This window comes from Rhodnius prolixus, unplaced genomic scaffold (genome assembly GCF_049639745.1).
Source record: "Rhodnius prolixus isolate KJV_2025 unplaced genomic scaffold, Rpr scaffold_7, whole genome shotgun sequence".
Classification (NCBI taxonomy): Eukaryota; Metazoa; Arthropoda; class Insecta; order Hemiptera; family Reduviidae; genus Rhodnius; species Rhodnius prolixus.
The window spans coordinates 8194896-8220612 of record NW_027411582.1 but is presented as its reverse complement, the minus strand read 5'-3'; the positions used below and the strand labels follow the sequence as shown (position 1 = coordinate 8220612).

Below are 25717 nucleotides of genomic sequence, written 5' to 3'. Positions count from 1 at the left end.
AATTGATGCGAAATGAGGGCATAAAAGTGTAAACATAGTGAAATCACATTTGGACTGACGTCAGCAAAGTACGTTGTTATAGTTCTGAATTCTTGAAGGTGACTTCTCTCAGCTAAATTTATATCTACACAAATTCCTGAATTAGTTGACTGGATCTGGGGATTCCTGATTGGTGGTGGTGGTGGTGGGGAATCGAATCACCTGATTGCCCCCAAAATCCTAAGCAAAGAAACTGTGCTTTCAGAATTTTCTTTGATGAGTAATTTTGCCACAAAACAAAGAAAAAGATGTTGCCTGAACCGTTTGGCTTCTAAAACTATGGAAAATTATGCATAATATATTTATTTAAAACAGTGGACACGAATTTATGCAAGGACAATAATCTTTGGTATCCAAATCTCAACATTATCGCTGTTTGAATCCGTCTTAAGATCCAGATCATCACTTTGAACGATTCAGTGATTAATTAAATAAACGATATACAAGTTTATATTTAATTTCTATAGTTTTTTTCCTCCCAATCAATATAAATAACGGTCAAGGTAAGACTGACAAGTACATTGCGCAATCAAAGATTAAATATCAAGCAAAGGCGGCTTCTAAATTAGATTAATTAATTAAAAACCAAAACCTAAAATTGTACTTCGAGGCACCAGCTGATTCAATAAAATTAAACAATGAATAGTTTTACACACAAAAAAATCTATAACCTTCTCAATTGTTTCATTTTAGGCAATGAAATTTAACTCCAGGTCGTATAATTTTTGTTTTTGTGTTTTAAGCATTCTGGTTAAATAGTCACTCTTTATCACTCTTTATTTACAAAACGATGGGACTTATGAGGTAAGGATCAACTCATATAAGTTTCTTTACTCCAAATATCCGATGAAACTGTATTATAAATAAACGGTTACTAACTTAATACAAAACGTTTTCATGTACTCAAGTTTAAATAAAATCGTCAAGAAACTAACCCAACGCTACAAAACTTCTCACCAGACTACTTGACAAATGATCTGAACTCAACCAAAAAAAAAACAAAAGACTCTTATACCTGTTGCTACTGCGACCAATTTGGTCGAACGGCACAGAAGTATGGGAGGAGATCCACTAAACGTTTCTATGCCTCCAGATATTACAGGCCAAGAATACTATGAAAACCTCTTAACGCTCCGTTCTATGTTATCTAACCTCACCATCCATAATGATCTCCAAAATCCCTTTCGTTAAAGATCTTGCTAACACTCGTTTTCTCAAAATTTCATTCCATTCTACAGCAGCTCATCCTAACCCTCTCATAGAACACCTATCTTCTTCTTCCACAATACCAGGTGATCCTCTAAGGAGATTGAAGAGAAGATGGCCTTGTCGATCTATTCTCATCATAAGAGCAAACTAACTTATGTTCAAGATTATGGAGTGACACTGCTGGGTGCATTCTTCACTCGTATATTTTCGCGTGATATTTTTTTAATCATGTATACCACAATTGCTTGTTGCAACAATCGTTGCAGTTGTAAATTTTAATAAAAGATAAAAAAAAAAAAAATCGTAAGTACCGTTAAGGGGGAAAACTCAAAAAAGGTAGAAAATCGTTTAAGAAAAGTGGAATTTCCTGTTTAGAAATTTAGTAAAAACGTTTATAGTCGGGTCCTAAAGTGGCATCTAAGTAGCACTAAAGTTTGAACTCTAATACAGACTCAGAAACCCACATATTTGTAAAAATAATTATTTTTTTATTTTGTTATCCAGTAGAGTATCAGAAAGTGACAAGAAGGAAGAGTTGGTACTATTTAAGGTACTTTAATATCGGACCCAAAATGCATCAGCAGCAACAACAACAACAAAGAATTGGTTTAATACAATATTTTGTGGAGAAAAATCAGTACCTTCTTAAGTTCCAATTGGAATAAGCTGGTCAGCAGGGAAACAATGACGATACGAGGATTTGACCAACCAGTTAGGATGAATCTTTTACCATCATCTGGTGGATGGAATAGGTCCTGACTCCAAAAAAGCCTGTTTTTTTCTCTCTCTCTCTCTTAATTGGGGCGGAAACCGTGAGCAAAATTGTTGCCAAAGTGTCCAGAAAGGGAATGTGGAAGAGACGTGTCCAATTTACCAATCAGAAGTGAGACACTTACCAAAATTTTCTCAAAAATGGTAAAACCAATGTTCCTAAAAACGTAAGAACAGTTCTATAACATTTATTTGTAATATTTTCTCCAAGAAAACCCTTCTTGCAGTTCCGGGGAGGGATAGATTTTAAACTTCCGTCTAAATTGATCATTTAAGTTTAATGTACGACCTCATTTCCTTTATAATATTAATCAGAATTAATTCAAAGAAAATCAATTGAAGCAAGAGAGAGAGACACTTTCCTTGAATATGGTTTAACCAAGAAAATCGTGTTAACGTTAGCACAAAAAATTTTCTAGAATGAAAAATTATAATATTTTTTTAAGATTTCGATCAGTAATCACCGCAATTATAATCCAACAATTTATGTATGCCCTCAAATAATGTAAGGTGAAATCTTACAGTGGAAATTGACATTATAGTATGTCCTCCTTCTTTTAAAACGTAAATTTCCACTGAAATAGAAAAATCCAGCCACGAATGAAAAACTACCTTTTAAAAGAAGGTGAAAAATCTTAAGATTCAGATAAAAGAAAATCAATTACAATTTGTAACAGTTTGATGAAGGTTATATTTAACATATTACTGGAATTATCACCTTTTTTTTGGTCATTAACCAATACTCGGAAGTCTAATTAAAGATTCAGGACACAATAACTGAGTTAATGGTTATAAATCAATTTAAAGACGTTAAGATCGTGATGTAGTACTTGATAATGTAAAACACTAGATGCAATAAGAACAAGAAAATTACAATAGACTAAACCCTAAAAATAATAAAAACTAATCACGTACCTGTTCTCTTTACAAACAAATGAGATTTGATTCAATCAATTCTGTTAATGATGTAATCAAACATATCATTCATGATATCACACAGTTTTCACTTGTATCAAACGGAAAATTATTTAGAAAAAGCTATCTAATAAAAGCGATAACGAATTTAAAAAAAACAAAAAACACTACACCCGGATTAGGAAACAACACGTCTGGAAGCAGCTGGCTTAGAACACTGCCAACTAAATCGATATCTATGGTAGAGAGAAGTTATGCCATGCTACCATGATAACCTTTAGGTAGGGCGCGTTCTCTCCCTTCGTACCAGCTGATTTTTAGGAATTTAATTCATTTAGCGCATTAAATAACCTGATAGGTTGCAAACGTTTTTAAATATAGACAGTGTTATTTTGTTTGTTTATTTAAAGTTAATTTTAGAAGGAGTGATAGTTTAATTTGGTAAAAAAGTTGAAATTAATTCTTTTTATTTTTGACTTATCTATTGCAGTCTTATTATTATTATTATTATTTTTTATAATTTAAGGCGCGTCAACATCTAAGGTTATTGGCGCCCGAAGCTTTTTTCCAGAGCACTGCCAGCCTCCGGACAGTGTTCTCTCGTTACAGACAACACTGTAACATCACCGGACAGTGAGCTGTAAGAAGCTCCTAGGAAGAGAAAAATCTAAGGGTCAGCAGCTGGATTCGAACCCGGGACCTCCGCGTGGGAGTCCAGTACGCTAACCTCCTTATTATTATTATTATTATTATTTTCAGTTACATTATTGAAGTTTGCACAATGGTCTCTGTAACAAGTAATAATCAGATGATTTGGGAAGAATTACTACCCATAATGTGGCTATCCAATAAGTAAATTTCATTGAACTACAACGACTAGAGCAAATCGCGAAGAAAGTTTAACGTAGCGAAAAAGACGAGACTGAAACTTTTTGTTTCAGGGTGAAGATTAAGCCTTGAATGAAAAAGGAAGTTTTAGAATGAAGTGAATGGTCCTATTTCTGACTTAATACGGGGCATCTGTTGTACAACGTAAAATTTGTGTCCGCAGCGTTTGTCTGTCTGTAGATATTAGAATTGTTAGTAGGAAAATTTCTTTCAGTTTTTTGCTGCAAACAGTTGGAATTGTGTCCAGAGTATGAGAATGATGATGCTCTTGTGCCTCTGGTCAGTCCGAGAGTGGCTTAACCATTTTATAAAGGGTTAATTCCAACATTACTGATTCCTCTAGTTCTAAGTTTAATACTTTGTTGAAGAGGCGCCACGGTAGCCAAGCGGTTAAGAGGCGAGACCTGCAAAGCTAATATGCATTGTGGTACTGGGTTTGATTCCCGGTCTTTAGGCCTTGGATTTTATTTAATGGTTAATAAAAGAAATTTACGGTAAAGTATGTTTGCTAGTCGCCTCCGTCCACGACACCTAATTTGGTAGTTGGACGTTAAGCCCCGCCTGAAAAAATAGGCAATTACTTACTACTACTTTGTTGATGACCTTTTAAATAATTTGATCACAACATGGGGGCCTTCGTAAAACCATTAAAGTGGTCCAGAAAAGGGGATATTGGGTGCTGCACACCTCTATACTGATGTGGGTCCAAGTTGAATTTGTAATCTGTTTCTTCTCGGGTCCGACTTTTCCATAATTCTAGCCTTAAGTGTGAAAGTGGAAGTTCAAAGGCTCAAGTATCCTGAAGGAGATTCCGAATTCTAGAACATGGAAATAGCAAAATAGATTTGACTCAAGCTAGTGCAATTTACGTTCAAGGAGCAACCAATCTATACGCAAAATTAAAATGCCTAATGTTCAAGTCCCTATAAAATTTGAAAATGTTTTTCCTAAGCAAGTTTCATCCTGGAAAAAAAACACCTTTATAAATCGCTAACGTCCTGTACCACGACATTAAAAACAACGTTAATGGATATTATAATATTAATCCAGATAACGGAAGTTAATAAAGTGGTGGATTATGTTTAATTTATGCTGAAGTGCTTTTTATTGGCTACCATTATCAGCTTATCATTATCGGTAAATTACTTACAATAAGTTTTAAACAAATATTTTGGCGCTTTTCCGCTGTTATTATTAAATCCCTGGATTGAGTAGAGGGATAACTGTTGCAAAAACTCTCTCTAAGACAATGCAGTTCCTTTATTTTCCCACCACGTCATGACTTGTTGGTGGCGGCAATTATAGGATCTGATTGGGACGTTTAAACGTTTTTCCTTCAAAATTAAGCAATGATTGTTGGGAGAATTGCAATATTGCAGAACTTCAAGAAAGTAAATTTTAAAGTGGCTAAGCTAAGGAATGTGCACCACTAAACACCTCAGAGTAAACATACCAAGTTTAAAAAAAATTACGATTATATTTGTTGAAATAATAAAAAAAAAAGAATAAGAGCTACGAGGGGTTCAAATAAAAAGATTCTTGACTGAGATATTAACTTGGGCCGATCTGAACAGCCTGTTGGACATCCAGCACTACGCAATCCTTCTAGTTCTGTCCCAGAAAAGCCTTGGCAACTGTTAAAAAAAAAAAAAAATAACCCCTTCTTAGACACTCCTCTCTGTCCTGGGGATCACCAAGGGCGCGCGGTTCGTGCGGCTCTCAGAGACTAGATCTGGAGAGAGAGCAAGAATAGAACTGGGTGATGTGTTCTGGGGTTAAATACAGCAACACAAAGAGCCAAAGAACAATAAAAGAGTGTTTGGGTAAGAAATCAGCTTACTCTGATCACAGGCCTGTTCACGGGGCGTTTGTAGGTTCAGGAAGCAGTTCTGTACAAGGTGGGGGCTTATTAGCTCGGAACCTTTGGGCAGATTGTGTCAGGAAGAGGAGGAAATGGCCTCTCACTTGTTGTTCCGATTGTGTTGTAATCGAGCGGTTGTGCTCTTTGAGATTAAAGAAGATATTAGCGCAAAAAGAACTAGTAGGGAAAGTCCTCAACCCTGTTTAGCAAAGGAGGTTTCATCTACAAGATCCAAAAAGGGGTAAAAGCCTCTTGTGGCTGCAGTACTGTGGGGCGTAGGTCCTGTCCCGTTTCTAATTCTAATTCTAGAGACTCCCCTTACAGGTTTTGAGCTTGAAGAAGTTTCTTAAAAGTTAGCAAACTACCAAGTTTTAGACCCTGTAGGCCGCTTCACAAGATACAACTCCAAAGCCCAGTATCTAAGCCACGAAATCTCAACCTTAGACCCAGACTGATTTAATCCTAGTCTTAACTTTTTATACAGGAGCTTCTACACTATGCAGACTGCAACAGGAATATGGAAGAATGGTGGCTAGTCATTTGGGAGCACTAACAAAAAAGAGAGAAGTTAAATTACGAAAGCACGTAGATCCCAAAATCTGTGAGAAACTGTGAGATTCAATCAAGTACAAAAGTCGCCATTAAAGGATAATAATTTTTTGGGAGATAAAAAAAAAGAAATAACCTGTAACTGGAGTAACACATTTGTGAAAGGGGAATCCAATTTTATGAAGGGAATACAGAATCTTAATTGATCGGCAGAGGTCGAACTAGTGCATTCAACTCGGCAGCTGGTTATATACATATATATTATATATATAGATCGCTACTTATTATGACACCTCCAATATGGAACTCCCCCCCTCCACTGTGTACGTCACTTTGCAGCCGTACATCATGTGATGCTCTTTAGATCCTGTCGGTGACCTCCCTATCATCACCTATACCCGCAATCAGTCTACTTAAATGGGACAATTTATCTTCTATTTAATATGAGAGGTGCAAATCAGGAACCTAAATTTACTAGACTGAATTTATTGTCACTGGAGAAGGGATAATTTGAATTGTTTGAGTGTATTTAAATTGTTGTAGCGATTTTCTATTGTTCAGAGATGATTTGTACGATAACTAGAGACTTTTTTTTTTCACCACAAAAGCTAGGAATGCGCTTCCTTGAAAGCATTCACAGGATTCAGGCTGCTGGACCAATGCAGAGGAGGGGCAATGGTTGGCAATATTTAAGGAGAGAGATTGGCTGCTGCGTCTTGCCCGGGGAAGAAGTTGTATGGTATCGCCTTTGTAACAGTATGAAATGACCAAGGATCAAAGTAGATCTAGTACTCCACCAGATAAAGACATAACCAGAGTTAAATAGACCAGAGCAAACTAGAAAATGTTGGTTAAGTTCATGGTGAATTAATCGATATCCCAGAATTACAGCTATTAGTTAACCAGAAATTGTGTCACTTGAATAATAAATTAACTAAAATAATAAACGTTAAAATTAATAAATAAACGAGGGTGCATTAATATTAATATTCCTAGCAATATCAGATCAATACTCTTATTACAAAAAAAACTGATTCCATTAATCATTTAATAATTTTCTAACCTAAAAAGGTATTTTTCCCACAGATAAAATATTTAACATCGCAACCTTAGCGACAACACAGTATAAATACTTAAAAAGGGCTGATTCCTCGCCTAAATCTGAATCGGTTTTATGCAATTTTTCGTAAGCAAAAGGGCCAAAGGTGATTTTTCTTGGGTGGGCCACACTAGCGGTGGATTAAAAAAAAAAAACTATCGCAAAACTACTCTCCCCTCTACAATAGTGATAAGTTTTTCCTAAAATATGTAATTTTGGGGGGTGGAACAATTAGAAGTAATTTTTCCTTGGAAGGATTTCCCAGATAAATGACCAAAACTCTTCACTTTTCCCTTCATTCTGGGGGAAAAAAATATTTAGTTTCAACAAAATTTTCATATTATTTCCTGTTGATTATTATGAGAAAATGAATATGGGTTTCCCTAATTGTAAAGATTCTACAAGATTTTGTCAGTTATACAGGGTGTTCATTTTAAGACGGCTCAAATACAATTCATGCTTAAACGGTTGTTCTGAGCGAAAAATGGTAAAGGAAAACATCTAAAGCTCTTAACATTTCATTCTTCTTAGAAAAATCAATCGGAAAACTACTTATTTCCCGACATTAAGAAAAATACTAGCTTTACGGCCTTGGCAATATTTTCAGTAGAAAGGGGATGAAATAATACATAAAAATGACCTATCGCGTGCTCTACTTTCTCTTTGATAACAAGTTAAAAAAATTGAAATATGATTAATAAATACCAGATTTTGAAATGGCCTAGCACCTTTAATTTTGAAGATATCGAATTGCGGTTTCCGGTTTCTTTCATTACTTTCTATACTCCTTAAAACTGTGTATATGAAAATAGGGGTCAATTGCGAACCCTCACTTTTGATCGCGCGTCAGCCGCGTATGCGGGCAGGAATCTAAGATCAAGTCACATATTCTGAAACTAGAGGTGACGGGCAACAAATTTTTCCTCTACCATTTTTTGCTCAGATCAACCGTTTAACCATGAAATGCATTTGAGCCGTCTTAAAATGAACGCCCTGTATATTTAACGCGAAGTGTTGGAAAGTGTTTCTAAATTCTTAAGCAATACCTGCGCTAAATACTCTTGATTCTACATTTTGGCATTGAAACTTTAGAATAGGTATTTATTCAATTTTAAATTAAGGCACGACAAAATCTCAGATTTCTGAAGCAGTATTTATTTTTCAGTGCACTGCCGGCTTCCAGTCTGAATTCTCTCGCTACAGGACAACTGGACAATGAGCTGTAAGAAGAGCTCCTGTCAAAAAATTTAAGGGCCACCATTTGGATTCGAAATCAGAATTTGGGAAAACTACTGTTTAGAAAATTTAAGAGAGAAAACCAGGGAATTATACCATGTTTTTGGAGAAATGGGGTTTTAGCCTAAATTTAATTAAATATTTATATGATTTAATTTATGAATTATAGTCAGAATCTTTTTTGGATGCATTTTTAAAATATGCAACACATCAAATGATGACATTTTTGAGCCTCAATTATCCAAAAGATTAAAAATAATCATTATCAGTGCCCTTTAAATACAGATTTTTGTTACTCTATTAAAAATAAAATAAAATAATAATAATATGCCGGATTCGAATCCAGCTGCTGACCTCTTAGATTTTCACTTCCTAGGAGCTTCTTACAGCTCACTGTCCGGTGATGGCAGTGTAACGAGAGAACACTGTCCGGAGGCCGGCAGTGCACTGAAAAAAGCTCCGGGCGCCAATAATCTTAGATGTTGAGGCGCCTTAAATCATTTTAAAAAAATAAAATAAAATAAATAATAATGGAACACATGATGTTCTCCTATTTATGTATTTGAGAGATAAATTTTTTGAACGTAATATATTCCAAGAATTATTTATTTTTCCCCCTTCCAACAATTTTATTGTATTTAAATTTATTTTTGAGAATAATAAAAAATTAATGGTTTAAAGTAATTGTTCAACAATTTTTTTTAGTTTAATACTGTGAAATATTGTAATTGCTTTAATTATTTCAAGATTCTAACCGAACGTTAAAAATTATGCACGTGTGGCTACTAAATCTCAGTTCATTGCCATTCCGGATTCTTCTCAGAGTACCGAAAAAACGGGACTCGAATCCAGGAATCCACAGTTCGCAAAGATCCAGTTCTCAAGCACTGAGCTATGCTTATTTCAGAAATTTCTAAAGTTCAATTTTCTAAGATACTTTTCTTCTCAATGTGGTGGGGGAAGATTTAAGTGTTCAACTGGACGAAAAGAAATAACGGAAAACGGACAGGAAGTTCTTTTTTATTTAGGCGCCCCCTCCTCCAAAAAAAAGGGCCAGACAGTGAGATTTTGCATCAAAATTAGCCAATCAAAATGCCTATTTTCAGAATCATTTTAAGGAATGGAACCTTAAAGAGAACCTTGGAAGCTATCTTTAAAGGGAACCATATATACCTAATATTAAAGTCAAATAACGTTTTAATACAAAATTGTGATTAGGTCCTTAGTGGTAGATAGATATCTTTGATTTTATACGTGTAGTCTATAAAAAAACACTTAGGTATTTAGTCAGCTGTACAAATATTTAACATTAACATTAAATGCACAGTCATAATAAAAAATCTCATTTGTTTTTATGGCCAACAAGTTTACTAGTAAATATTAATTAGGAAAATGAAAATTAGTGAAACGGAAGTATGAAGTATTGTTGGTACGAACGTATAATTTTATAAAAAAAAGAAATGCTCCAAAAAAAATTACTTTTTTGCAGTTTTTTTAAAAAAAAATTATCAACGACTACTTATTAATATTTTCGAATTCTTGGCTAGTCAAAGTTAAATATTCTTGAACCGAAAGAAGGCAAAACAGATACCCGGACTTACCGATTATCGCCGCTAATGGAGCTCTTATCTCCGCCGCTGACCGATGTACCTTTGGATGATCCATCCAGTGAAGCTGGAGCTGGCACATCGTCAAGCACGGCTGTCGGTAATTCCTCATCATCCCATGCACTTCTCGGTCGTTCCTCACTATCAATATCCAACACCGTTGATGACGGAGGTGATCCTTCCTCGGCCATAGTTTATTATATACTACTACCTTTTGTCTCTTCCACCAACACCAGACTGACAGTTGCAAAAATATGTTACTATGAGGAAACGGGTCGATTTTGTTTGTATTATAACTTCTAACTTTGCCATAACCGCACGCGCGCCACCTAAATCGACCTATCAATGTCATCAATCGATATATCGTTCCATTTTCTCTTTCTATTTTCCCAACCCTGTCCAATACAATCACTCTTACAGACACACACACAGACAAAATTAAATCCCCACAGAATCTCCAACCCTCCTCCCCCAAAATCTCCCTTCAAAAATGCTTCATCAGAACAATGATGTACAACTTAAAATAACAAAAAGCTATTAAAAAAAAATTGTTTAACGAAAACAATAAGCACTGTTAGAATACGAAATTTATAAAAATAGTAGGTTTTTGCACAATAGGTTTCAGAACGTGAAAATATTCCTTTTTCTAGTTTTGACCGGAAGTAACCTTCTTTTTTTCTCGACTCCTCGACTTCTCGAATCTTCTGATGTTTGTTTTTTTTCTTTTTTAAATCGCTCATTTTGTGTATGTTTTCTATTTTTAGAGTATACTGGCCAGCATAGCTCCAAAAACCCAAAAAATAAAAACTAGCGAGAAATTTAAGTTTAACTGGTTTCAAGTGCCCCAATGGGGAGCCGACAATCAAGGCCCTTGGGCCAAATGAGCAAACCGGATGTACCCCCATTACTGAATAGATTTTCAGTAGATTAATGAAAAATGGTTATTTTAAAATAAACATATGCAATATTGAAGTCAAAGTTTTGTAGTAAAATTGTAAACTGCGAATTGTTTACAACTAAATTTTTATCACATGCGTTAAGACCAAAAAAAAATTTAAATTTCCAAAGAATCCTTATTTGGGCAAAATTTGTACGAACGCCAATACCGTACATTTATAGGGAGTTAATAAATCTAGAATGCCCTAAAAACATTTAGATTCTGCAAACTTAGATGGACAAAAAAGGGGCGCTTGCAATCTATATTGGTAATACCAAACTACTTTCGTAAGTTTATTGGCTAGTTTTAGCAAATATGTGGAATAGATGTGACAATTTGTAGGCTATAATTTATCATTCGACTCTTTCTGTCAATGGCTTAGAAAAACTCAACTCTCCATTGAATAAAATAATCGAATAGTTTAAATACCAAGGCTGCCTAGAATTATTTACAATCCCACTAATCAAGCCTGAACTTTACGTCAATTTAAATGAAATCTTTTTTTTCCTTTTTTTTATAGTTTCAAAGATAATTTATAAGCCTTTATTTTTTTTGCAAAACAAGTGATTGTAGCCGAAAGGAAGCTGGAAAAAACTATCTTTGGTATATCGAGCTCTTGAAGGACAAGAAGAAGTTACTTTTTTTGGTGAGAGGATGTACAACTGTGAGCACTGTGTACTCGAAAGATCTATTGGGGTCCCCAGGCGAATCCCTATAAAGCGCCCCGTCCAGACCCACAGATAGATAGGATAAATCCCACAAACTGAGAGCACTCTAAGAAGTGTATGTCCTCCAACAGCACTTAGTGATTACCCTGGTGATTCCTCAATCTTCCTAGCAAGTGAACAGAAGTATCTTCCATCTCACGACAGGCTTTGCAAATACCATCACGTTCTAAGGAATTCACTACTCGAGGAGGAAAAACCAAGGCCCTGAGAGCCTTTACCCAGGAGTCACTCTCCAGAATTAGGGAGTCTGATTAAACGGACGAGGTCTGGAGGGCGAGCTCTAGAGAAGGGGAGTCACAATATATCCAAAGGGGTCGCACTGGCGTAGGCCTTGAGGCCACCCTAATTTAATCTACTCTATTCTATCAAGTTCTAGACCCAACTACTTTAGTGAGCCCCTTAACCAGTGTATTCACGTTAAAACCAAATCTCTATTACGTGGCTATTCCTCTTGGTAATGTACCACGGATTCTGTAGACCCTTCCTTAATCTTGATACTGTTGATACTGTGCAAGCCGAAATACTTACTAACTTAATGTAAATGTGGCTTATCACACAGTTGCAGGGTCCCTTAACCAGTTAAGCGTGTTTGACGTGTATACTCGTGAAAAAATAAAAATGCCATTAACTACAAAAAACTCGAAATTTTAATTAAATACAATAAGAATATTATTTGGTGGGATGTTTCCTTTATCTTAACCAATAGAACTGCGGTGGGAGTCAGCCAAATGATAAGTGTCTCCGCATTAGAGATAATGGGGAATTACGCACACAAATAGAAGCTCTCAACCCTTGTGCAATGCCCGTTTTTACCACAGACCTTAGTGCGAGCATGATTCCATCTTGTCCAGAATTCAAAGCTCTTTTCTTCCCTGTAAAAGCTCTTGCGTCCCTAGTTAACTGGAGCAATGCATGCGGTGATGCGGTGCAAGATTTTTGAATGAGCACAGAATGCTCTGTAATCTGTAAGCCCCCAGAGATTGCAGAAAAAAGTGCTTGCAGTGTCTATTACACGACGTTGTAAAACTTTTTTGGTTGTTTTGCCCCTGCGTTCGGACTTGTATACACGTCATTGTCGTGATTTTAATTCCGCACACTGTGGGGGTTTTTTTAATACTAAATTTCACCGCTTAACTGGTTAATGAGTCGACAATGTCCCGGTGTGATCCTATATAATCCCACTATCCAGGAATCAGACTAAAAAAACCGAGAAAGCGAAATAGGAAGTCAGAAATTAAAAACTTAATTTAGACGAACTTTTTGGCAGGCATTGAGTTCGAAACGCAAAACAAATTAACCCCAACAGCCTTAGGGTTTATCCTAGGCGGTAAGTCAAATAAAGAAAACCTAACAAAGCAGTTTGTATAACATCAAGCCTAACTTCAATAGTTAATCACGCTGTATCTATCCAAATTAGTACAATTTATAATTTTCTCAGTAGTTTTATTAATTGCAAGTGGTTCGTATTATTTCAACCGTTCAAAAATTTTTTGCTTCGCCGAGTTCAGAATTTAGTGAATTAGTATTAATTAGTAATAACAAAAGATTTATCATGGCAAACAACGTGGTTCACAATTTGCACGAGTTTAATGCAATAAGCCTGGCAAGTTCCATTGTGAGTGAATTGTGCCAGTGTTGAGGTGCTAGAATAAGTATTGTTCGTGTTGTTAGGCTGGGATACACGCAGGAACTTCAAGATCCTTGAAGAAGTGTGGCTAGTCCACACTTCCCTCCTACGGGAATTGTTAGGAATATCCCTGGAACCTAGTCTTGAAGGCCAAGATTAGTTCCATATTTGTTTATTTACTCGTCACTGATCCTAGGATGATTACAGTTCATCATCACGTTATACTATCAACTCAAGAGGTACCCAAAAAGAGAAATCAGTTTTCCTCAACACCATTTCTAAACACCTAACAGCTGGAATAACCTTTACAGGCAGTCGCTTCAGCCGCCCAGTTCCTTATGGAAGATTTCTGCCAAAATAATCTGACCAATTAAGGCAACTTGGCCTTGAACTTAAACCAACAATTAAAATTTTGTCCTTTTTTTTTTCAAGTGTCAAAGTTTGTCTGAGTGGTACTTTAGTAGAACAACATTTTTAAGTTACGACTGGAAGTCCTAGGTGCGCTGCACGTGTGTTGTACGTAGAAGTCACGAGTAATATTCGCTATAACCGCAAGTATAAGTGCGGAAAGACGCCTAGATAACTGAAGAAATAACAAGATCAGTTCCAATATAGAGAGGGTTATTAACAGGTTATAAGATTAATTTAAATATAAACGTTAATAAACAATCCAAGGTTAGGAATTTCCTCAATAATTTTCAAGGAGAAAAGCATTAAACTAATAGCTATTAATAATTTTTCAAATAATATAATTTGTAAATGTTATTTTTTTTAACGTTCAAGCTCTTTAAATAGTAAATAACTAAAACAAAAATAAAACGAACAAAAAATGTGGAACTAAAAAATTCTCGAACAAACTAACGACCTTCTCTGTAATAACTTGAAAGGTTATCACCTATGCTATCTGTTGGCGACTAAATGAACTAGTCTTAAAGACAGCTAGTCTCAGATTTGATTCTTTTAAGATTTAAACTTATTTTACATTTTTTTAATTTATTAGCCCAAAATAATGGTGGTATTTCCGGTTGCGGAAGTAAACACTATTTAATATTAGGAAATTAACTTTCGTAAATTTTGAAAGAATAAAAGTTTTATTTAATATTGTCTGTAAAGTAATCGCCTATTTTTTTTTCAGGCGGGGCTTAACGTCCAATTCTGTAATTTCATTTTAGTAAACGTCACGAACCTGAATTTACTTGATGTTAGATAAGATTTAACAACAGCAATCTTATCCACCTTCAATGAAACTTCGCAGAATTCATCACTTCAAATGTGAAACAATTATTTATACTTCAAGGCAGGTTAAAAATACAATTGCGTGTTGTAAAAAGTTCACAATAGGTCTAGTGTTTTTTTCTTTGATTAAATTATGCAAAAAAAAAAGAAAAAAATCAAACAGCAACAGGTATAAATCGAAAACCAATGATTATTTATTGAACAACCAATCAAGGCAATCACTTTGATATACTGACAGCTTAATTACGTTTACTTAACCAAAAAGCATCACGACATTCTAGAAATCACCTGTTCGCTAAAACGCCTAAGTTGCTTTAATGTTTTGTGCTTAAAAATAAACAAATAAATAAACCCCAATCTTTTGTCTCTGGTTCTATTGTTCTGTGTTTATTCTATTTGTTGTGGCTTCATAATTTGTTTGTCATATCTAAAAAATTGTTTCAACAGGTATCCAATCAGTTTATAAACAAGTCTAGACATGTTCAATCTAAAGTAACTTAGTGATTGTCTAGGTAAAGTACTTTGTACTGAAAGGGAGTTTTGTATTTTTGATTACTGAATTTAGGTAACATAGCGATTCAAGGGAAGACATAATATACTTTTTTTGGAAGGAATTGTTACGATTTAACGTCCCTGCGGGTCTTTAGAGTAAAGTCAAGTAATGCTTAATTTTTCAGGCGGGGCTTTACGTCCAACTACCAATTAGGCGTGTCATGGACGGAGGCGACTAACAAACATACTTTACTGTAAATTTCTTTTATTAACCATTAAATAAAATCCAAGACTTAGAAATAGGGAATCGAACCCACTAAACCAACAATACATCTTAGCTTTGTAGGTCTAGTCTATAACCACCTAACATACTTTACTGCAAATTTCTCAAATTAACCATTAAATAAAATCCAATACTTAGAGACAGGGAATCGAACCCACTAAACCAACAATACATCTTAGCATTGCGGGTCTAGCCTATAACCGCCTAACATACTTTACTATAAATTTCTCAAATTAACCATTAAATAAAATACGAGGCCTAAGACCGGGAATCGTACCCACTAAACCAACAATACATCTTAGCTTTGCGGGTCTCGCCTCTAACCGCTCGGCTATCGCGTGGCGCCTGAATCTTTAGAGAAGTTGATGGTTATTCCCAAGGGAAAATTTTAGCTTGAACTTCGCCAGTATAGTTACCTTGTTTTTAGACCTTAGTACATACCCTTTTTAAGCCCTGTTTTGGCATCAACAGATGCGTTAAGCTAATCAAACCGGCTCCTCTATGTACTGTCTAGAGCTTCCATAACATAAATGGTCGAAAAAGACTCTTTAAAACTGCAGGGACCCCCACGAACTAATTTTAATTATTTATGCATTGTTGTAAATCTACAAAAAAACATTTAAAGTTAACAACACCATAATAACTGAAAACTATCACATTTTTTTAAAGCTTTTAAAAAAATGTGATACTATTTAAGACGTTATTTTAATAAAAATACCACGCGTAAACAAACTGATTGGCAAGTTGCCAAAAGTTGTTGTTCGTAAACTTGGCATTCGATTAAATGTTTATTCATTGGCTGTTTTAATAGATCATTAACATACATTAAATTTAATATAGAATAGATTTTTTCATGCGGAAATAGCAATATGTGAACTTAATTAAAATTAATCCAAAAATACTGGGAAAAGTTTTCTATTTTGTTTATTAATTTTTTTTTTTTCTATTTTTAGCGGAAGTTATGAACTTTGTTCCGGTCAAATTTTTCGAATATCGATTTTTTTTTTTTTTCATCAGAAAAAACACGTATTAAATGAAGTTCTTTAAGAAAGATGTAAAACAATTTGTATCGTTTTTGGTGACTGATTCATTTTATCGATTTCGAAAGGAATTATAGATAATTTCAGTCATAATTTCTGTATTTAAAGCTTTCGATCTAGGGACCAAGGTCACCCATTCAGGGTTTCATGCTTAAAATAACAATTATATTTTTTTTTTTCTGCACAGTTAACATGAAAGGTTTAGTGTGCCCTTCTGTTTTGACTGTACCTGAACCTTTTATGTGCAAAAAATGTAAAACAAAAAAATATAAACACTGAAGATGACCCTTAACTCGAAAGATTGGCAAAGAACATAAGATGACTGAAATTGGGAATAATCTTTCTTCCCGTATAACCTATGTTTGGAACAATTTTCTAGGGAGAATTCATTTTAAGGCAATTCAAGGAGAGTTTAGGCTATCCTCAAATGTGCTATTTCACAGCATTGTACAGTTTTACCACCAAGGATTTTAATTTACTAGTAACAAGAAAGGTCATATGAATATTTAGTATTTTTTAAAGTGAACGATTTTCCAAGCTTAACACTTTTTCCTTGTAAATCCGGGAAATTTTTAAACATTATCTTCAATAAATTACTTGGCAATTTTTATTTCGGACTCTTCCGGTTTTTATTTTGTAAAAATTTTGAAATAACTTTTAATAATAATAAAAAAGATTACTGAACTAGCCCGGCAAAAATTCCAAGAGTGTTGAACTTACACTCTTGCACGATGAAAGTGTCCCAAGAGAAAGTATTACGTCACACCTGTCGGACAGGAGAGAGAGATAGTGAACAAGGCCCCGCTCACTCTACCTCAGTAAACTGTGATACATATTTGTGATACGTAATAAAATATCCCCCTACCTCATATTGAGAAAGGTTGCCATGGTAAAAATATTTTGTTTATATTATACTGCATAGCTATTTCCAAAATATCACATCTTTTATTTAGCTAATTCATCTTATATTATTAATACAACTGTCATCAGGAATCAATCAATAGTTCTGGGATTTATAGCTCATATCAATGTCACGAAAGTGAGTATATTTTATTGATTGATTTTTTTTGAGATAAAACAATTTTTTTTTAAAAAAATATACAGGACAAAAATTAATCTGATAGAACCGGATGTTAAATTTAAACTTTTTTGGCCACAAAAACACTGATCTCTGTTTACCGACTTACTTCCGGCTTTTTATATCCTATAAAATAAGTCCCGTTCACAGGAAGCTTTCCTATAAAGTAACCTTTTAAGTATATAAAGTGTACCCCCACTGGTTTCATAATACTAATACGTAGAAACCCGATATTTAAATTAAAAAAAATTCTAAATTTGATGAAAAAAAAATCTATTGAACGGAAGTGAACCATTTAACGGAAATAAATTTTGTGTTCTTTTATACTTTTTGGCCGCACAAATTATTTCATAAAAATTAATTACTAAGTAATTATTAATTGAGTATATAAATTTATAGTATACTCGTATTACACACCCATGAATTACACAATCGATAATCAATATATATCGATAGTAGAAATTAAAATACAAATAAATATGTAATTATAAATATTGAAAAAGAACCCCAAATAATATATTCTAGTATTGTTTACATAAAGAATAAATATTTAATTTGTAATGGCGAGAAAGAAAATGTATCTGACATTTTCAAAATAATTGTTTAAACAAATAAAAAATGATTACAAATTTAAACAATTACAAATATAATAAATAAATAACACCTATCGATTTATTTTATAAACAACTATAATGACTTATTTTCATTTCCTCTTACTGAGTAAGAGGAAGTACTGAAATCGTGCAAAATTTCGAGAATGAGTTTAAACAGCAAAAATATTTATCCTTTTTGAGTTTAGAGTATGAAAAGAAATGGTATTTTTTTTTACAAATTGAGCTGAATTTGAGCCGTAATTTATATTGATATTTCGTTTAGTTGCCACCATTGAATACCACAATATGAGTTTCATCAAAATCAACCAACCATAAAGATCCATTTTACCAAATAATTGAAAAAAAATTTCTTTGGGATTAAAATCCTTTTTTTGGGGGGGGTACATAACGGAAAAAGTTTGTAAACATCGTCCACATACCCAGGAAGAACTTAAGGACAGAATCAGAAAAAAAGTTACAGCAATAACCCATCGAAATGTGCAGAAGAGCGGTTGGAAACTTCAGAGTGCATCGCGCGGCTGACGGCCGCCACCTACGTGATATCATCTTTCAAACTTAATGTAAAAAAAACTAGATTCTGTACTGAATTAAACAATATAAACATAAATTCTGTAAGTTGAATTGTTTTTGTTTTACATCCCTTTAAAACCGGTTCATACCTTTTGTCCCATCCTGTATTTCTGGACGGGGGGGGGAGCGAAAGACTAGGGGGAGAGCGTTTCAGTTGAACTTGAACGTAACAGTTAGTGTAAAATGAATTTTAGTTTGGATTCAGGCGGAAGCTGTGACGCCACATTTCCTTCAATTCGGATGCAATTAATGGTCGCTTCTTAGCGTAAAATCGCGTAAGTATGACACAATTTATTTCATGACCAAAATTGCCTGATAATTTAACACAAATTTTTTTTAAAAAAAATATATATATAAAGAACTACGATAAAGGACTAAAAAACCAGAGTTGTGTAAGAATTTTTTTTTTTATTTCCAACGACAAAAAGTGAAAGTAACGTAATCAAAAAGTGGACGTCCATTTCGGTTAGTTCTACCAAGCAACGGGCACATCTACTACACCACCAAGTGTGACTCCAGAACCACCAGCTGGTGGACAGGAGACAAGAAAGGCCTTCTATATCACACACACACACACACACACACACACACACACACACACACTCTAACACATAACCACTCTAGGTAGCATTGTGCTATTGACAAGAAATCCAGATCTAATTTACTTCCTTTCTATTTAAACTACTTCCACCTTTACTGGACTTTGTATTAAATTTTTCCTAATGCAAAATAAAGAACAGATTTTTGATTTAAAAAGTTTTCAATGGAAATGAGCCCCCCCCCCTTAAAATAGATAGTTTTGAATTTTTTTTAATAAAATAAAATGTGTTTAGAAAATTCTTTTTCTGTGTATATGTGCTTAATTAAGGGTTCTTATGGGAGAGAAGCTGGAGAGGTTTTCTACAAATGGACCATTTAAATATTAAGAACAGTTTTGGGTCTTCCAATTTTATTATAAACTCTCAAATTAACCATTTAATTAATAATAAATAGATAAAAAAAAGTGTTAGTAAAGGCTATTATTATTGTAACATATTATAAACAGTTAAATAAAATCCAAGACTTAGAGATAGGGAATCGAACCCACTAAACCAACAATACATCTTAGCTTTGCGGGTCTAGCCTATAACCGCCTAACATACATTACTATAAATTTCTCATATTAATCATTAAATAAAATCCAAGACTTAGAGATAGGGAATCGAACCCACTAAACCAACAATACATCTTAGCTTTGCGGGTCTAGCCTATAACCGCCTAACTACTTTACTATAAATTTCTCATATTAAACAATAAATAAAATCCAAGGCCTAGAGATAGGGAATCGAACCCACTAAACCAACAATACATCTTAGCTTTGCGGGTCTAGCCTATAACCGCCTAACATACTTTAATGTAAATTTCTCATATTAACCATTAAATAAAATCCAAGACCTAGACCAGGGGAATCGAACCCACTAAACCAACAATACATCTTAGCTTTGCGGGTCTAGCCTATAGCCGCTAGCTAGCTTATTGTGGGGTCTCATACATATTACTCGTATAAAATAAAAGTGGACGTTAAAAAATATGTTGCTAAAATTCACGAGTTTGGTAAAAATTACACGAATCGGAAATAGCACTTCACTGAATGGATAAATTCATTTTGTTTCTTTGTTTTTTTTTTAATTTTTTTTCAAAAAATAGCTCCTAAATTTTCTCTATACTTGGTATTTTTATATCAAACATTTTTACTGCTAAAAACTTCTTTTTTTCCGGAATTAGTTTTAGGCAATTTTGAGGTGTAAGTTAAAATGTTTTCATGTCACTCTACTTAACTCGAGTAGTGGAGTGATTGTTCGCACCACACTTTGTTTCTCTATTTTAAATTGTAGTTGCAGTTTTATAAAGCTAGAATTAAATTTAGTAATAATTAAATATTGCTTCAAAAATTTTGTAGATAGAAAAAAACATTTTGGATTGTGTAGTTTCAAATGCCCATTATGGTAACCAAAAATTCACTACATGAATACTTTTATGGATCACCGGAAGTATAAGTTGAGATTATTAATGTTTTATATTTCAACCATTACTTAGTTAATAATAGCTGATTTTTTTTATCTTTTTTATCCTTATAATAAATCGTGTGATAAAATCTCTCAAGGCTCCAAAAATAAATGATTTTCTGAATAAATGAATTATTCTATTTGAGAGATCAAAATTACAATACAAGCTGAGTAATTCATTTCTGAATAAGTTTAAATAATAATTTATGTAAAATAAACATAAAAAGTTCTAATTTCTGTTTTAGATTATCATCCATCTTTAGAGATTGATTCTGCGTCAAAATACTATTGTTTACAAGTTGCAAGTTTTAGAGATAGAAAATTAAAGTAAGTTCGATAAATTTTACGAATGTTTAAAACCGTACTATGCTCCAAAATTACAATTTAGAGACGGGCTTAACTTCATCCCTATCTTCAATAACTGCTTTAAGTTATCTTTAAATTTTTTTCAAGTGCAAAGTAATAAGATCAGCCAATCAGAACATCAAATTTTTAGAGAAACCATTTTAGATATTTTTCAGGAAATCTTACAACAAAATAAGGCATTTTCCAGGTGGCTAATTTTCTATAAAAGCGTATTATTGGCAGGTTCCAACTTGGTGCATTTAGTTTTTTAAAAAAAATACCGGATTTGAACTTTTTGCGCGTTTCAATTTCAAGCTAAGTTTACAATACACCAGAATCACCAAAATCTAGTAATCCCTAAATGTCTACAAAAAAACCTCAGAAAAATGGAGAACAATAGTTTGAATAGTTTAGAAGAAATCTTAAAAGTATTTTAGAACAGTCTAGACTAGAGGAATAAAATGCCATAAAGAGAGATGGGTAGATTGAAAAGAAGAGATGCCAGCTTACCTGAGCGCAGGTGTCCTAAAATCAGGTGTTTAGTAAAGAACAAAGGGGGGGAAACTCTGTGGTAAATATGGTAGTAGCTATTGGGCCTTGTTGTCAGTGAAGCTTCTTGGAGACAACTGAAAGCTAAACATCATACTGACTTAAGACTAGGGACTGTTAGACTAACTTAGTACCTCTTATAGTTCGGTTAACAAACAAAACTACTTAGTATACAGTTCGCCAGAGCATAACGCTGAAGAAGAAACAGGTGTACCTGTTGTCCTGGGGAGAGCAAGTGAGAGGTAAAGAGTGAACCTTGTTGAGCGGAACTGTTCTTCTAAGGCAGAGCTTTGGAATAATAATAAGAAAAAAGAAAGGGAACTTCAGAAGGGTCATTGTATTCTTCAAGTTCTAACCGTTCGTACTTCATCCTTGAACTAAGAATAAAAATAGTACCTTTGTCTGTTCTGAGGAGTTAATGTCGCAAATTGGTCCAACTGGTGCGTGTTCTCGATAAATATAAACATCTTTTCTTTTTTTTTTTGTATTAAATTAATAGTTGAATGCTTTACTTGCCAAATCGATGCACTCCACTTTCTGAATTTTAATAATTTTAATCTCTGAACACTTTATTGACTCCTAACTGTATAATAATGAAAAAAAATTTCGACTGATAATAAGTATTAACATTACTAAATGGCAAACAAATGTTTTAGCCATTGAATAATGAATAATTTATTTCAGAAGCTAACTACACACTCTAATGTAAATTGTAATAAAAATTTAGTTAAATCACTTTATAGAACGCAATTGACGACTTCTTAAACATGTATTAAACATGATTATTATGAAAATTCAAGGACAAATCGAGATGACAGGAGCTCAAATACACCTATCGAAGAAGACATCATTTATATTGCTGAAGAATCAATTTAAACTAAGTAATAATACTTGTAGTATTGGTAACAGAACAGTTATTGATAATTTTTTGCTAAAATCTTTAATAAAAAAATTGTATATAATGAAGTTTTCTTGTAATAAAACTATAAATTTAAGATTGAATTTGAATTAATCATTTTCTTTCGCTTGCCAAATCGATTAACTTCCTTAATCACGTAAAAATTGTCGTAATAATAACGATATATACCATCTAATACTTTTAGTATGTCGTTAGATAAAAGATATAGTTATCTGCAGCAATGCAGTCTACATCGATTATTTGAATCGATTGTTTAACAGGAATTTTTCAAAAACAATTTGTACCAGGTTTCTCATTTTTCTCAACTTTTTTTTGTTTTATGGAGTTAATCGATTTATTCGATTCAGTTATAAGTTTCTACGCGCTTCTAAGAGATAGAGAGACTGCGTTCATTTTTAGCGTCTTCAAATTTTTTTTTTTCAAACCTTAGACTAGTCTAGAAAATAATCTGCCTAAAACCACAATAGAGTAATATAACCATAAAAGAGTATAGACAAAGACCCAAATTTATGATATTTGGTTTTAAAAAAAAAATCATAAACAAATCTACGTATACATAAAAGTTAGCTGTATCTTCTTTTTTTTTGAGATCATAAAGAAAGAAAATAACAAAAAATTAAAATAACAAATAGAGGTCGTCATTTAACGACCAAGTGTGAAAACGCCAAGGTGAACAGCTTCAAAAAATAATGGCATGACATCGTAATTCTTCACAAATAATCGATAATATTATTATACATAACTACTAATAAAATTTAGTATAATTATACTTATAATAATTAATATTTATTCATATTAAATTGTTGTAGTTACTACTTAATTAATGTCGTAATTACAAAGCTGAACCAATCTAAGATCAATTTTGGAAATTGGCTTCAAGTAATGTGAAGTTCGATCTAATTTATTTTACTCTCGTTAAATAGACACTAACTCAAAGATGAAAAGGCAACAAATCACCCTCTCGCCTCCCGGAAGTGCTTGAATAGGATTTTTCTGACAAAAGGTAATTTTAATAAAAATTGTAGGCCTAATTCTATCGAATAGAGAGATATTGGGAGGGTTCATGGACCAACCAGGAACACCCTCGTAAAAAGTGCTTTCATGAAGCAGCCAAAACTATGGGCAATAATTACAGGGGGGGGGAAATCAAAGATTCCAAAAACCCTGCAAAACCCATTTATAACTTCCTCGTCAGTACTAAAACTTGAGTTAACCTACATTAAAGTAAAGTAATCGCCTATTTTTTCAGGACGGGGCTAAACGTCCAACTACCAATTAGGTGTCGTGGACGGAGGCGACTAGCAAACATACTTTACTATAAATTTCTCATATTAACCATTAAATAAAATCCAAGACTTAGACCAAAAATCGAACCCACTGAACCAACAATACACCTTAGCTTTGCGAGTTTAGCCTATAATTGCCTAACGTACTTTACTTTAAATTTTTCGTATTAACCATTAAATGAAATCCAAGACTTAGAGATAGGGAATCGAACCCACTAACCAACAATACATCTTGGCTTTGAGGGTCTAGTCTATCACCGCCTAACATATTTTACTGTTAAATTTCTCATATTAACCATTAAATAAAATCCAAGGCCTGGGGAATCGAACCCACTGAACCAACAATACACCTTAGCTTTGCGAGTTTAGCCTATAATTGCCTAACATACTTTACTATAAATTTTTCGTATTAACCATTAAATAAAATCCAAGACTTAGAGATAGGGAATCGAACCCACTAAACCAACAATACATCTTAGCTTTGCGGGTCTAGCCTATAGACCGCCTAACATACTTTACTATAAATTTCTCATATTAACCATTAAATAAAATCTAAGGCCTAAGACCGGGAATCGAATCTACTAAACCAACAATACATCTTAGCATTGCGGGTCTAGACTATAATCGCCTAACACACTTTACTGTAAATTTCTCATATTAACCATTAAATAAAATCCAAGTCCTAAGACCGGGAATCGAACCCAGTACCACAATGCATAATTAGCTTTGCAGGTCTCGCCTCTTAACCGCTTGGCTACCGTGGCGCCTTAAACCTCCATTATTTAGAATACAATTCAAGGAGAATTTGTTTTCGGACAGTTTTTAGGAAAGCCTTTAGGTTAGGCTTCCCTGTAAGGTTATATTTCAGTATAATGTACGATTCTACAAACTGATAAAAATTGATTTTTGATCCAACTTGAGTTTTAAAGTGAGTGTAACACTTTGAAGTTACTTACTAAGAGAAATTCTTGTTGAAAGTGCTCAGATCTTTTTGTTGTGGTTTCTCAGATATCTGCGATCTTAAAAAAATACCCCTCCATTGTTAGCCAATACAATGCAATAAAAGTTAATGGTAAATCCTATTTGAACAGATTATTCATGTTTAAACACGTGTCTCTTTCAATCATTATTATTTTTATTCATAACAAGCATCACAGAGAGCAATACTGATGCTGCAATATTTGTTTTGGATCGTCAACTATGAATATTTTAACGACAATAGCAACGTTGATAGCTATCTGTCCTTGTCAGCAAGATTTTATCATCTCATATTATTTCCTCTTCGTAGAAGTGAAAGAAAATACGATTGGTTTTTGTTTTTTTCCAAATTTTCCACTGTATTTAAAGAAACTATAATCATGAGAGTTATTTTAATGATTATTCGGGAAAATATGGAGGATTTGTTAATTACCTTCCTGGGAATTGTTATAACAAAATAACCGGATCCTGTTGTTTCATTTAAAAAGTCAATTTACACTAATTAATACTCGGATAATTACTAGGCATCACGGGATGTCGTTTGTCAATGGAATAGTAACTGAAACGTCCAGGCTAAATAATAAAACGTGTTCTATTAATTTAAAGATTACATCCGGTAATAATCAGATAAATTAAAAAAGTATAACGAGGCGTTCTGCTTTGAGAAAACTAGCCCATTTCGGGATCGGGAATTGTACCTTTTCAAAAAACTGAATTGTGTTACCACATCTACGGTAAATTTACTTCAACTCCTAAAGAAAGTAAAGTAATTGCCTATTTTTGTTTCAGGCAGACTTTACGCCAAAATGCAGGGTT

The 25717-nt window shown here is 33.6% G+C and overlaps 1 protein-coding gene and 1 long non-coding RNA gene across 7 annotated transcripts in view; one reads left to right on the top strand and one right to left on the bottom strand.

The window, feature by feature from the left end:
* Positions 1–25717, bottom strand: part of snu (ABC-type transporter snustorr) — a 146663-nt gene that overhangs the window by 101588 nt on the left and 19358 nt on the right. The window contains exon 1 of one of the 6 annotated variants that reach the window (XM_074113794.1): positions 10169–10535. The exons of 3 other annotated variants lie outside the window; for them this stretch is intronic. In XM_074113794.1, coding sequence (XP_073969895.1) covers positions 10169–10365 — 197 coding nt within the window. In that variant the 5' untranslated portion in view covers positions 10366–10535. Of the gene's footprint in view, positions 1–2934; positions 3166–10168; positions 10536–25717 lie in introns of those variants that run through there. 2 more of the 6 variants (XM_074113793.1, XM_074113799.1) reach the window with 2 other exon arrangements.
* Positions 3282–9187, top strand: LOC141446883 (uncharacterized). The gene is made up of 3 exons (XR_012453975.1): positions 3282–3375; positions 3461–3651; positions 8497–9187. It is a non-coding gene; the product is annotated as an uncharacterized lncRNA (long non-coding RNA).